At 44.1% G+C, this 15599-nt stretch overlaps 1 protein-coding gene across 1 annotated transcript in view; it reads right to left on the minus strand.

The window, feature by feature from the left end:
• Positions 1-15599, minus strand: part of LOC100015891 (myosin-16) — an 86670-nt gene that overhangs the window by 30869 nt on the left and 40202 nt on the right. The window contains exons 18-23 of the mRNA XM_001369832.4: positions 15162-15282; positions 11032-11168; positions 8661-8742; positions 6087-6260; positions 4332-4559; positions 1888-1992 (exon numbers count right to left, since the gene is read on the minus strand). Coding sequence (XP_001369869.2) covers positions 1888-1992; positions 4332-4559; positions 6087-6260; positions 8661-8742; positions 11032-11168; positions 15162-15282 — 847 coding nt within the window. The remainder of the gene's footprint in view (positions 1-1887; positions 1993-4331; positions 4560-6086; positions 6261-8660; positions 8743-11031; positions 11169-15161; positions 15283-15599) is intronic.

Raw genomic sequence — 15599 nt, forward strand, 5'->3', positions numbered from 1 at the left:
AACCAACCTTGAGTTATTTTACCTGGTGCAGAACTACAGAATGCCAACCTAAATTCAAATCATTTATTTTTAATCCTTACCTTCTGTCTTACTATCAAATCTAAGGCAAGTGTGGCAAGGGCTAGGCAATTAGAGTTAAGTGACTTGCCCAGGGTCACACATCTAGGAAGTGTTTGAGGCCAGGTTTGACACAACACATTTTTTTTTAATCCCTTAACTTCCATCTTAGGATCAATATTAAGTATTGGTTCCAAGGCAGGAGAGGGGGTAAGGGCTAGGCAACTAGAGTTAAGTGACTTGCCCAGGGTCACATAGCTAGGAAGTATTTGAGGTCAGGTTTGACACAACACATTTTTTTTAATCCCTTAACTTCCATTTTAGGATCAATATTAAGTATTGGTTCCAAGGCAGGAGAGGGGGTAAGGATTAGGCAACTAGAGCTAAGTGACTTGCCTAGGGTCATATAGCTAGGAAATATTTGAGGCCAGATTTGAACCCAGGATCTCCTGACTCCAGATCTGATTCTATATCCACCTAGTCACTCAGCTGCCCCTCAAATAGCTTTATTTATGACAGAACATAGATCTAGAATTGGAAGGAAACATAGAGGCTTTATAATCTAATCTCTTTTTAGTTGAGGAAATCAAGGCCCAGGGAAGGTAAGTGACTTGTCCAGTGTCTCATGGGTAGTATCAGGGATGGATACCAGATCTTCTAACTTAGTGCTAACACTATTTTATTAGTACTGAGACTATTATACTGAGCCCTGCATTGTCAGAAGCATGTGGGGGCTATCAGAGTTCACCATACAATGCTCCTATGACTCTGGGATATTCCTATAGGTCTAACACCAAAAGGTAGCAGCCTTCAGGAAGCTGGTGAGTTTTCCCACTTAATGGTTTTCCAATATCTCCCCCCCAAAAAGCATGGAATATTTGGAACAAAACCTAAAAAGTAGTCCAGCTAGTGGATAGAGTTCCAGACCTTGAGTTCAAGAGGATCTGGGTTCAAATGTGGCCCCAGACATTTCCTAGTTGTATGACCCTGGGCAAGTCACTTAACTCTAATTGCCTAGCCTTTACCCCCTCTTCTGTCTTGAAACTAATACTTCATATTGATCCTAAGATGGAAGTTAAGGGTTTAAAACAAATGTGTCCAATCTGACCTCAAATACTTCCTAGCTGTGTGACCCTGGGCAAGTCACTTAACCCCAATTGTCTAGCTCTTATCATTTTTCTGCCTTGGAATTGATATTTTGTATAGATTCTAAAACAGAATGTGAGGATTTTATCTCAAGAGACTGATTTGGGGGTAAGAATATACGTTTATCAACTATGTCAGGTTTATTGGTTAGGCCAGCATCATAACTGATAATGTGCTAGAGGTCTCCATGGCTCTCATGATCAGGGATGACCTGAGCTGGGTCTGGCAGCTTAATAAATAGATCTTTAGGAAGTCATTATTCAGTCCCTTCCCTGATCATCCCAAAACATCTTTCATTATAGATTGCTAATCAAGAGGTGGTCTGTCAACCTATCCATCCCTCTCCATCCCCACTGGTGGATGGGGCACATATGCAGGAAAAGAACCCTTCTCCCCTTCCTTATTAATCAAATTCTGTTAAAAAGGAAGACATTCCTTGGGATTCCCAAGAACCAAGAAAATGCAAAAAGCAGCAGACTAGATGGCGTCTCTAACCCAGATCCCAGACACAGAAATAAACAGTCAGTCTCCCTAATTTATAGGAATGAATACAGCATATGAAAAATAAGTTTTCACAGTTTCAAGAAGGGAAAAAAAAAGTGGTCCAGCCTCATTTTGCCAGGTGGAACATCACTAAATTCTTAGCTACTGAAGGGTGAGAAGCACCCAGGTCCATATTTCTACCTGGTGAAGTTCCTCCAGAGCCCTCTTCTCCTTCTGGAGCTTGGCAATGGAGTCTTCTCGGAGGGAGAGGTCGCCGCTCAAGGTCCTCACTTTGTGATCCAAGGCCTACAGATTGGGGAGGGAAGGATAGTGGTGTTTATAGCGGGTAGTCATCTCATCTCTAAGAGTGAGGAGAGATAACTATGAGACAATTCCTGAGCCCAGTCCAATCATAAATCAGACTATTTGCTGTCCACAGCTTCTCTTGTGCAATAGGTGGGAGAGAGAGAACTCTGCTGATTGGAAGAACTCTCCATGTTGAGAGGAAGGAGTCCCAGGGACTAAAGGGAAGCCACACTTGTTTTGGGATCATGGGAAAGACTACAACCTCTGCTCTGCTAGAGGATGGACAAGACCTTGAGTGGAGAGAGCTCTGCTGATTGGAAGAACTCTCCACATTAGAGGAGGGAGTCCCAGGGACTAAAGGGAAGCCACACTTGTTTTGGGATCATGGGAAAGACTACAACCTCTGCTCTGCTAGAGGATGGACAAGACCTTGGGTGGAAAGAGCTCTGCTGATTGGAAGAACTCTCCATGTTGAGAGGAAGGAGTCCCAGGGACTAAAGGGAAGCCACACTTGTTTTGGGATCATGGGAAAGACTACAACCTCTGCTCTGCTAGAGGATGGACAAGACCTTGAGTGGAGAGAGCTCTGCTGATTGGAAGAACTCTCCATGTTGAGAGGAAGGAGTCCCAGGGACTAAAGGGAAGCCACACTTGTTTTGGGATCATGGGAAAGACTACAACCTCTGCTCTGCTAGAGGATGGACAAGACCTTGAGTGGAGAGAGCTCTGCTGATTGGAAGAACTCTCCACATTAGAGGAGGGAGTCCCAGGGACTAAAGGGAAGCCACACTTGTTTTGGGATCATGGGAAAGACTACAACCTCTGCTCTGCTAGAGGATGGACAAGACCTTGGGTGGAAAGAGCTCTGCTGATTGGAAGAACTCTCCATGTTGAGAGGAAGGAGTCCCAGGGACTAAAGGGAAGCCACACTTGTTTTGGGATCATGGGAAAGACTACAACCTCTGCTCTGCTAGAGGATGGACAAGACCTTGAGTGGAGAGAGCTCTGCTGATTGGAAGAACTCTCCATGTTGAGAGGAAGGAGTCCCAGGGACTAAAGGGAAGCCACACTTGTTTTGGGATCATGGGAAAGACTACAACCTCTGCTCTGCTAGAGGATGGACAAGACCTTGAGTGGAGAGAGCTCTGCTGATTGGAAGAACTCTCCACATTAGAGGAGGGAGTCCCAGGGACTAAAGGGAAGCCACACTTGTTTTGGGATCATGGGAAAGACTACAACCTCTGCTCTGCTAGAGGATGGACAAGACCTTGGGTGGAGAGAGCTCTGCTGATTGGAAGAACTCTCCATGTTGAGAGGAAGGAGTCCCAGGGACTAAAGGGAAGCCACACTTGTTTTGGGATCATGGGAAAGACTACAACCTCTGCTCTGCTAGAGGATGGACAAGACCTTGAGTGGAGAGAGCTCTGCTGATTGGAAGAACTCTCCATGTTGAGAGGAAGGAGTCCCAGGGACTAAAGGGAAGCCACACTTGTTTTGGGATCATGGGAAAGACTACAACCTCTGCTCTGCTAGAGGATGGACAAGACCTTGGGTGGAGAGAGCTCTACTGATTGGAAGAACTCTCCACATTAGAGGAGGGAGTCCCAGGGACTAAAGGGAAGCCACACTTGTTTTGGGATCATGGGAAAGACTACAACCTCTGCTCTGCTAGAGGATGGACAAGACCTTGAGTGGAGAGAGCTCTGCTGATTGGAAGAACTCTCCACATTAGAGGGAGTCCCAGGGACTAAAGGGAAGCCACACTTGTTTTGGGATCATGGGAAAGACTACAACCTCTGCTCTGCTAGAGGATGGACAAGACCTTGGGTGGAGAGAGCTCTGCTGATTGGAAGAACTCTCCATGTTGAGAGGAAGGAGTCCCAGGGACTAAAGGGAAGCCATGTTTGTTTTGGGATTGTGGGAAGGACAATAACCTCTTGCACAAAATAGAAGGAACTGAAATGGAAAAAGGCAATCCCAGGTGAGTGGATAAACAGCCAGCCTCAGATAAGAGGCCTTATCTGTGTGTTTACCCAGGGCTCTGACTAGCAGTTTTCATTTTAGCATGAATGAATGAAGCTTTATAGAAATGGTGCCTGGCACTGGCATAATCTATATCAGACTATTTACTGTCTCGGGGAAGGAGGGGAGAGAATCTGAATCGCAAAATGGCAGGAAACAATCATCAAAAATTGTTTCTATTTGTGATTGAAAAAATGTTTTTAATTAAAAAAATTTTTTTAAATTAAAATGGTGCCTGGTTGGAAAAGGGGTGGGATGTCCCTGGGCCCTGAGTGAGAGTCAGCATTGCTGATGGTGCTTGTGAATTCCTACTATACCTGCTTTTCCTTTTCTGTTTTAGCCAAGGTGGTTTCTAGGCCTTCCAAGTCCCGTTTCAGGTCACTCATCTCCCCTTCCAACTTGCGTTTAGTGGCACTGAGAGAGGCTGCAGTGCCCTCCTCCTCCTCCAGCCTCTCCCTCATGTCTGAAATTTGGCTTTCCAGGTCCATTTTGGTCTTCATCATCTGAGTGAGGCGCTCCTCTGCATCAGAGAGGTTCTCTTGTTCCTAAGGAAGGGAAGGGGGTCCCATGAAAGGAATGAGGTTGAGAAAGGGTGGAGTAACACCCTAGCCACAAAGGATCCAAAGGCGATTTCTGAATTGGCAGCAGATTTGTGGAGCCCTGATTCTACAGAAGTGGGAATTGAAATAAAAGGTCAGAGGCAGCTCCATAACCCAGAGGACTTGGGTTCAAATCTGAACCCAGATACATTCAAACTGTGTGACCCTGAGCAAGTCACTTAACCCCAATTCCCTAGCCCTTACTGCTCTTCTGCCTTGGAACTGAACTGATTCTTACATTAATTCTAAGAAGATAAAGGAAATAGAAAATTTAGAAAAGAGGTTTGGAGAGATTTTTTTTTGGACAAAACTTGATTTTTATTAAGAGTATTGTTGTGTAGCTGAGTAGAGGCAATGGTAAAATGGAGAGAGATCTGACCTTGAAGCTGGGAAGTCCTCAGTTCAAGAATTGTTTCAGACACATATTGACTGTGTGACTGGACAAATGACTTAACCTTAGTGTTCCAGGAGATTCCCAAAGACCCTATGCTGCCGAGAAGATGCTTCCCTGCACTGGTAGGAGTTTCCTTATCTGGGAACTCTCTACAGCAATAAAATTGCAATTTTTATCTCTTTTTGTTGTTTGGTCATTTTATTCTGACCCCTCATGAATCCATTTTGGGTTTTCTTGGCAGAGATCCTGAAGTGGTTTACCATTTCTTTCTCCAATACATTGTACAGATGAGAAAACTCAGGCAAACACGGTTAAGGGACTTGCTCAGGGTCACACAGCTAATAAGTGTCTGGGGTCAAATTTGAACTCAGATCTTCATGATTCTGAATCCAGCACTCTTTCTACTGTGCTACCTAGCTGCCTAGTACAATGTTAGCTATTATTATTGTTACTCAGTCATCTCTCTTTGTGATTCTATTTGGGGTTTTCTTGACAAAGATCCTAGAGTAGTTTGCCATTTCCTTCTCCAATGTATTTTTCCAAATGGAGAAATGGAGGCAAACAAGGGTAAGTGACTTGCCCAGGGTCACACCACTACTAAATGTTGGAGGCCAGATTTGAACCCAGGAAGATGACTCTTCCTGACTACAGATCCAGTGCTCCATCCAATTGGCCACCCAGCTTCTCTCTCCCTATACAACTGATTATTAATTAATTGATCGGGAGGGAACACATCTCTCTAAATCCCTTCATTCAATGTTCGTGCAAAGAAATGCTTAATGAAGGCTTTTCGTGCTTTTTCCTGGGATGCTATGGTTCGGAGGGGTGACTTGTCCTCCCCAGGCTGAGGTGCCATTGCTGTAGGGTAGAAAAGAAGTCCAGGGGAAGTTCCTATTAGTCAGCTTTGCTAATAGACCAGTGGGATGCTGCTTCTCAGAAAAGCGTCCTCTGTCCTCATCTCTCTATTCTTTACACTGAGTGACTAATTGTCTGGCATAACTATGACCCTGGAGATTGGGATGAATGACGGGTCCTTCTCTTAGCAACTCCTTCTGCTCCCAGTCCCTTAGCTCACGTACTGCCTGCAGCTGGATGGTTAGGTCATTCTTCTCCTGGCTCAGCGTGGCGGTTTTTTCTTCCAGTTCTTTCACACGGCTGATCAGCTCTTGGGTCTTGGACATGGCATTCCTCAGCTCTTCCTCCTTGGCTTTCATCTCCTCTTCCTGCCGAGCTACATTCAGGAGAGGCTTCACCTGCGGGATGAGCAAGACCATGATGGGATTAGAGAGAGAGAATGACCTCTGGGGAGCTGCTGTACCCAGCTCTTAGGAAAGAGAAACTAGATATTTCTTCATTGACTGGCTCAACTTGACCTTAATGACAGGACTCTTGGTTGCATAGAATTGGCCCCAGCCAGAAAATGTCATCCTTAAAATGAAAATGCCTGAAAAATGGTTCTTAAGTCCTCTGTAACCTTGGCAGAGAAAGTATGTTGTTGGGAATGTTTCTGAGAAGAGTTTTGATCTTGAAAAATGAATTTCAAAAAATACCAAGGTTGGGTCCAAATGCCAAAGCTGAGTCCATGCCTGGTGAGCTATGTGCCCAGGCTACTTTTACATCCTCCAGGAGGGAGTGAAGAGTCCATCTTTAAATTCATTGGAACTTTGGACACCACTATTTTGGACCTTCCACTTGTTTATATCTTAATATATAAGAATGAGTGTAGCAGAGGGGTCAGGAAGACCTGGGTTCAGGTCCTGTGGTCTAGGACCATGGGTCAATCTCTTAACCTTTCTTTTCTCTTCTTTTTTAATCCTTACCTCCTGTCTTAGAATAAATACTGGGTATTAGTTCTAAGGCAGAAGAGCAGTAAGGGCTAGGCAGTGGGGGTTAAGTGACTTGCCCAGGATCACCCAGCTAGGGAGTGTCTGATGCCAGATTTGAACCCAGGAATTCCCCCCCCCCCCATCTCTGGGTCTGACTCTCAATTCACTGAGCCACCCAGCTACCCCCTTCTCTTAAATTTTCTATACCCCTGGTTACAAATGAGTAGCCAAATTAAATTGGTAGAAAGAATTTCCACACTGGGAATTACTCATGTAGATGAAAAAATTGGAGTGCTGGACAAAAACAAACAAACAAATAAACTTTCATAACAAAAGACCCTTCTTTATAGACAGATTTTCATTTGGAGGTGGAGGTCTTGAAATATATGCTAGAATAGTTTTTTGCTTCCAAGAGATATACATTATCTTTGCCGCTCCCCCTTCCCTTAGGGGAAAGATTTTTATTTCTGAAGTGCCCCTATTTCCTAGATTCCCTATTTGGCTAGATAGGAAGCCAGAGTCTTCCCCTTCTCAGAGAGAGGAAATGACTACTAATGTTTTCCTCGTGGGCTCACAGAATAGTTGGAAGACCCTTAGAGCAAGGGCCCTTAAGCTGGGGTCCAGGTGGATTAAAAAACAAAGTAAGACATTTTCTACTCTCAGCAGTGCCATGACCTGGGACAACCCTGAAAGGCTCATGACGGGGAATGTTGTCCGCCTCCAGAGGAAGAACTGTTGGGGCCGTCTTTCACATCAGTGTATCATTGATTTTATTTTGGAGTTTGGGCTTTATATGACTTGGCTCTTACAACAATGCCCAGTATGGAAGTGTGTTTTGCCTGATAATAAAAAAAATTCCCAAACATTTTCATAACTGTATTTCAATATAATTGGCTTCTTTTTCAAAGCTATGTATTTTATTTTATAAAAACATTATTCTGAGAAGGCGTGTAAGGGTACCTAGATAACGCAGTGGATACGATATTAGGCCTGGAGTTTTGCAGGAGTAAAAATGAATGAATACTTCTAGTATTAAAAAATATATAGGAATTTTAATAATAAATTAAAAGAGAGAGAAAAGAAAAAAAGGTTCTTTCAGGCAAGTGAGCAGAGCAAAAGAGCCAGAGACTCACACCTGCAGCACTTTACCAAAAGCACAAGCTCCAAAAAAAGAGCCCTGCAGCCTGGGTCTCAGCCAAATTTATCTCCCAAGCATCCTTACGTCACTTCGAAGGATGCTGGGAATGTAGCTCACGTGTGGCAAATTTTCCACCTGCACAGTTGGAAGGATTCAAATGTAGCTTCAGACACGTGTGTCTGTGTGACTCTGGGCAAGTCACTTACACTCAATTACCTAGCCCTTACTGCTGTCAGAATTGACACTAAGACAAAAAGTAAGGGTTTAAAAAAAAAAAAGATATATTATTTTAAGGAGGGATCCATAGTCTTCACCAGACTGCCAGAGGGGTTCATGACATCAAACATGGTTAAGGGGGCAGCTGGGTGGCTCAGTGGATACTCCAAGCCTGGAGAAGGGAGGTCTTGGGTTCAAATTTGGCCTCCCTAGTGGTATGACGCGGGGCAAGTCACTTAACCCCCCTTGCCTAGCCCTTGCTACTCTTCTGCCTTGGAACTAATCAATAGAGATGGAAGGTAAGGATTTTAAAAAAAGGTTAAGAATCCCTGCCTTAGAGGTAATCTAGTCCAACCCCCTTCCCCCCCCCCCATTATTTTACAGAGAAAGAAAATGGGACCCTTCCCACAATGAACTCTCTCATGTATTTGTGGAAGATTGGGCTGGGCTTTGGGCTTGTGCTCCCCCCTCACCTTGTTGTACAGTTTCCACCAGCCCCAGAACCGAAGCTGTAGGAACTTGCGAACGTTGCGTTGAATCACTTTCAGGCCAATTCTGCAATGAAAGCCAAGGTATTGCGTGAATTGAGGGTGGGGGAGGAAGGCATCCTACCTGGGGGAAGGGGAGTGGAGAGAGGAGGGAGTAGGTGGGGGCCATTGTCCAGACACGAAGATACATTCTAGAGATTCATCATCTCTCCCGGCTCTGTCTCGGTGCAGTGAGCAATGAGTCTGGCGAGACAGGCAGGGGATCCGGAGAGCAATCAGAAAAATGCAGTCATCAGCAAGATAAGGGGGCCCTTGATGCAATGCTTAGGCCATTCCTAGACAGCTGTTGGGGATTTGGGGAAGGCTGGTTTCAACTCTAGGGAATTCACTGATTTTTTCATTTCTGGTCCTCAGGAAATAAGACAGTTAAGATAATGAGAACAAGGGTGGTGCTGTGGTAACAAAAAATAAATAAATTAAGGCAGCTAGGTGCCACAGTGGATAGAGTGCCAGACCTGGACTTGGGAGGTTCTGGGTTCAAATTCGAACTCAGAAACTTGCTGGCTGTGCGACCCTGGGCAAGTCACTTAACCCCCATTACCTAGCCCTTGCTACTCTTCTGTTTTAGGATTGAGACTAAGACAGAAAGTAAGGGGTTTTTTTTTGTTTTGTTTTTTTTTAAATACTCTTGTTGGGAGAACATGGTATAAAGTAACTAAAACATTGTGGAATGATCAAATGTGATTGTCATTGCCACTAACAGCAATGCAGTGATCCAGGACAATTCTGAGGGACTTAGGAGAAAGAACACTATCCAAATTCAGAGAAAGAACCGTGGGAGCAGAAATGCAGAAGAAGACATATGATTGATCACGTGTTTATATGGTATAGGATTTGGGGTTTTGGTTTTAAAGGATTATTGTCAAAATGAATAAAATGAAACAGTGGAATTTCTTGTCAGCTCTGGGAGGGGGGGAGGGATGAAGGGAGGGAGACCATGAGAATCATGTAACCCTGGAAAAATATTTTTAAAATAAATAAATACAATTATTTTTAAAAAGAAAAAGGGAAACAAATACTCTTATTGGAACCCAGATAATGGGCAGGAGAATTCTTTCAATGCTCCCTTCAGATCCTGCTCCTTCTGCACTGCCATTCTGTTTTTTTCCTTACCTTCCAAACTTCCTCCCAGTGTCTCCCAATGTCTCCTCTGATGCCCTCTTCAACAACCCCCAACCCTGACCTGATCAACACAAAGACCCTTCGATCTTGGCCTTGCCATCTCCTGATTCTGTGCTGAAGAGATGACTGTCAAGAACCACTAAGGCTGTCAATGCCTCCCATGCCTCAGGGTGCTGGACTTAGTATAGCCCTGAGTTTAAATCTTGCTTCAGTTTCTTACTCTGGTGACCTGGGCAAGTAAGTTACTTATCCTCTCTCAGCCTGTATCCCCATCTGTAAAATGGGAATAATCATAACACTTTCTTCAAAGGGCTGTTGTGAAATCAAATGAAATAGTATATGCACTGTACTTTGCAAGCCATAAAAACACTAAGTAAATGCCACTCATTATTATTATTATGCCTGTGATGCTGAGGGTGTTATTTGGTGTTTAGAGCTGAAGAAGAGACTGAAGTGCAACTCACCTTATTCAGTGTCTTCTAGCAAATGAAGAAAGAAGAGCTTAGGAGTTGGAGATGAAAGGTTTGGGCTTCAAATCTAACCGCAGACACTTCCTAGCTGTATGACCCTGGGCAAGTCACTTAACCCCCACTGCCTACCCTTACTACTCTTCTGCCTAGGATAGAAGGCAAGGGTTTTTTTTCTTATTTTTTATTAAACCCTTACCTTCTGTCTTGGAATCACTACTGTGTATTGGCTCCAAGGCAGAAGAGTGGTAAGGGCTAGGCAATGGGGGTTAAGTGCCTTGCCCAGGGTCACACAGCTAGGAAGTGTCTGAGGCCAGATTTGAACCCAGGATCTCCCTTCTCCAGGCTTAGAGTATTCACTGAGCTACTCGGTTGCCCCCTGTTTTTTTTTTTTTTAACCCTTACCTTCCGTCTTGGAGTCAATACTGTGTATTGGCTCCAAGGCAGAAGAGTGGTAAGGGCTAGGCAATGGGGGTCAAGTGACTTGCCCAGGGTCACACAGCTAGGAAGTGGCTGAGGCCAGATTTGAACCTAGGACCTCCCGTCTCTAGGACTGGCTCTTAATCCACTGAGCTACCCAGCTGCCCCCTGTTTTGTTTTTTAAAGAAGAAAAAGAAGAGCTTAGGAGGAGATACCTTATATCTGACAGGACATGAGTGGCTCTTTCTGTCACATTTGGTTTTGTTTAAAAAAAAAAAAGACTATACCTTCTTTCTAGCATCTTTTTGAATTCAATCCTCATCAGGAAACCCCGCAGACGGCACTGAAGCATGGTCATAATTTTGGCCAGGCGTTCATCTCGCATGTCTTCCAGTTTGGCCAAGATTCCAGCCCGGAAGAATACCTAGAAGAGCAAGATGGTAATCTAGAAGCTTCCTTTTCTAGAAATATAACCCTTGCTCTAAAGCGGCGACATGGGAGAGTTTTCAGTGTATTAGATTTGTAGGAGTTCTCAGCCTGGAATCCACACACTTTAATTTTGAAGCAAAGCAGGCAGTCAGCAAGTCAAAGACCATTTATTGAGAACCTACTATGTGTCAGGCTATATGCTGGAGGTGCAAAGAAAGGTAAAAGACAGTCCCTGCTTTCTGGGAGCTCATAGGCTGCCCAGGAGACACCAGACTACATACAAACAAGCTCCATATAGGGTAAACTGGAAATAATCAAGAGAGGGAAGACATTGATATTAAGGGGAATCTAACAGAGAAAATCCAGGTTTTCTGTAGAAGGTGAGATTTAAGTACTGAGCCTGGAACATAGTAGGTGCTTAGTAAATGTCCTATCCTTCTCTTCCCTTTTGTATAACATGTATGCTGGGGTGGGGGGAGGGGAGGCAAAATAAATGTCTCTATGCCTCAAAGTGAGGAAATGGGTGGATAATGTACCCAGACTAAAGGTAGGTAAGGTGAACCCTTGGACCCACCTCAATGCCCCTGCCCAATTCCTTTACCAGGATTTACACTCAGAAACAAGATAGCCATTCTGGGTCTCTAAAGAATATTACTGGGGACAGCGGGGCAGCTCAGTGGATTGAGAGCCAGATTTAGAGACTGGAGGTCCTCGGTTCAAATCTGACCTCAGACACTTCCCAGCCGTGTGACCCTGGGCAAGTCACTAAACCCCCATTGCCGAGCCCTTACCCCTCTTCTTCTTTGGAACCACTACACAGGATTGATTCTTAGGTGAAAGGTAAAGGTTTAAAACAAACTGGATGTAATATAAAAAGATCAATCAAAATAAAAAGCTTTGTGATGAGACTACATGTGATACATGAGGTTGGATAGGTGGGGGATGTCTTAAATTAGCACATACTAGTTCACCTTAAAATTTTCTTTTTCCCATATTTCCTAGTTTTCTCTTGGTATTACATTGATGGTTCTTAGGATCTAAGAGACGATTCCCAGCTGGCTCCTCGCTTCTACCTCTGATTTCCACTTGGACTCAGGGTTCCCATATGCCAAAATTCTTTGACTATAACAAACTGGGTGCAGAATATTTGTTTCGTGTGAGAGCAGTTTTATTAGTATGTGATATCGGCCTCATCTCTGGGAATAAAATGACCAGTCTGTGTGTAAGTGAAGCTGACCGAATCCCTTGTCCAAGTAGCCATTTATGACAGATATTTATCCACTTGGACAATATTCAGTTAGATAAGCTGATGTCTTCTCTATTCTTTTGTATATAATACACATATTGTATTATATTGTATATATATTGTAAATAATAAAGTGCTTTCACTCTTCCCAACTCTTTTGTAAATAAAAGCTATTAAAGTCATTTTGACTTTGAGCAATAATACTTTGAATTGGCAACTACCATTATTATTTATAATTTTCATATATTTTGGTCAAACCACTAATTTTTAATCCTTACATCTCATGTCTGTGAATCCCCTGGACAATATCCACCATAAATGGCCACTTGGACATGGGATTGTCCATGAATCCCCTGGACAATATCCACCATAAATGGCCACTTGGACAAGGGATTGTCCATGAATCCCCTGGACAATATCCACCATAAATGGCCACTTGGACAAGGGATTGTCCATGAATCCCCTGGACAATGTCCACCATAAATGGCCACTTGGACAAGGGATTGTCCATGAATCCCCTGGACAATGTCCACCATAAATGGCCACTTGGACATGGGATTGTCCATGAATCCCCTGGACAATATCCACCATAAATGGCCACTTGGACATGGGATTGTCCATGAATCCCCTGGACAATGTCCACCATAAATGGCCACTTGGACATGGGATTGTCCATGAATCCCCTGGACAATATCCACCATAAATGGCCACTTGGACATGGGATTGTCCATGAATCCCCTGGACAATATCCACCATAAATGGCCACTTGGACAAGGGATTGTCCATGAATCCCCTGGACAATGTCCACCATAAATGGCCACTTGGACAAGGGATTGTCCATGAATCCCCTGGACAATATCCACCATAAATGGCCACTTGGACAAGGGATTGTCCATGAATCCCCTGGACAATGTCCACCATAAATGGCCACTTGGACATGGGATTGTCCATGAATCCCCTGGACAATATCCACCATAAATGGCCACTTGGACATGGGATTGTCCATGAATCCCCTGGACAATGTCCACCATAAATGGCCACTTGGACATGGGATTGTCCATGAATCCCCTGGACAATATCCACCATAAATGGCCACTTGGACAAGGGATTGTCCATGAATCCCCTGGACAATATCCTCCATATATGGCCACTTGGAGGAGGGATTCAGTGCTAGATGTCCTCTGAGGTCCCTTTCAACACTGAGATTCTGCAGACCACTGTTGTACCCACAAGCCCAGCCTCATTCCTTCCAACCACACTCCAATGATTAGTACTGATTATGAAGACAAGGGCCCATGGCCACAGTTTAGTTGAAGGGGATGCCCAGCCTATCTCTCTATCTAGTTGACAGAAGAAGCCTGACAAAGCTTGGTGGGGCAGGGAGCTGGCACAGACCCCAAGAACAGCCCCAGTGACTCATGAGTCAGGGTCAGGTGCTGACCTTCCCTCTGAGACAAGAATGAATCAGGGATGTGGGCAGGGTGCTGGGGGGAAGGGGGGGGCTTTGGGCTGTGGGTGGTTTGGAATGTGGGACTTGATGACCCCCTCTCCCACATATGGCAATGCCACTGCCCCAGGCCAAATTCTGTTCCCTTCTCGAATTATCTCTAGAGAGGGGCATTTCCCTCTAAGGCCACCACCAGCCTTGCTGTCTGCTTGTTCAGTGCCTCTGTAGGACTCGGGACCTTCCCATCTGTCTTGCCACTGAACTCTCTTCTATGTATCATCTCCCCCAATTAGAGTATGAGCTCCTTTGAGAGTAGGGATTTTCTCTGTATCGCTACCATTTTGTATAGTACTCAGCACATAGTAAGTGCTTAATAAAAATGTTTTAATTTATTAATTCTCAGATCTTTTAGAATAACATTAAGATAGGGGCAGCTAGGTAATACAGTGGATAGAGCACCAGGCTTGGAGATGGGAGGTCCTGAGTTCAAATCTGACCTTGGCCTATCCTTTCCTGCTCTTCTGCCTTGGAGCCGATATTTATATCAATTCTAAGACAGAAGGTAAAAGTTAAAAAATAATACTAAGAGTGACAATTAAGGTTTCTAGACAGAGCTGGAAGGGATCTCTGAAGTCATCTAATTTCCTTCCCTCACTCTTAGGGGGAAGGGGGTGGTCTCCCTCTCCTCACTGCCCAGCCATTTGATCTAGGTTATACTTGTGTGATCACATTGTTGTGGAGGAAGATATTTTTTTATTTTTTTAAAATGCAGAAAGTAAAGAATGATCTGCTTTGATCTACAAAGAAAACAAGGTCCCTCTCAACAAGATTGAGCCCCATACTTCCTAGCGGTGGGACTCAGGGCAAGTCATTGAACCCCAGAGGCCTAACCCTTGCCATTCTTTTGTCTTAGAATCAATACTAATCGATACCTGATGCTCTATCCACTGAGCCACCTAGCTGCTTCTCCAAAAGATATTCCAACTAATGCACCAACCCAAGGAAATGACTTTTTTAAAAGCCGAGGTGGAGTCCCAAGAGCCTTGGCGGTAGATGTGAAGCCTGATTATAACTGTTCAACTGTGGGAATGTATTTGTCTGTGTAGACTGTGACCATATACCTAGTGGTGTTTAACATTTTACTGATGAGGAAACTGAGACCTACAGTGCCCAAGCCGCACAGTGTCCGAAGTGAGGTTTGAACCCAAGTTCTTTAGACTCCAAATGCAGTATACCCCAAATAGGGTTACCACCCATTGATTACACAAAAGGAGAATAGCATCCAAAAAACCTACCTTGGTGTGTCCAATTTTATATTCATTTATGTCTATGTCAATGGATCCAAGCAACAGTTCTGAAGCCTTCTTATTGTCCACAAATCCCTGAGGAATCACATTGGGGTTCAAAACTTGGTATCTAGATAGAGAGGAAGGTAATGGAATAAGAAGTATGCTTTATTTAAACAAGAGTCAGTGTGGGACTTAAGACAGATGTTTTCCATGTTTTAAAAAACTTCTTCATTCCTCTCTAAATGTGACAAGTTGCATTTAAAGTTGATTGGCACTTCCTAGCTGTGTGACCCTGGACAAGTCCTTTAACCTCTATTGCCCAGCCCTTGCCACTCTTCTCTCTTAGAACTTACACTAATAGTCACTTGACCTCCATTGTCCAGTCCTTACTACTCTTCTGCCTTGGAACAAATATATGGTATTGATTCCAAGACTGAAGGGAAG

This window comes from Monodelphis domestica, chromosome 7 (genome assembly GCF_027887165.1).
Source record: "Monodelphis domestica isolate mMonDom1 chromosome 7, mMonDom1.pri, whole genome shotgun sequence".
Lineage (NCBI taxonomy): Eukaryota > Metazoa > Chordata > Mammalia > Didelphimorphia > Didelphidae > Monodelphis > Monodelphis domestica.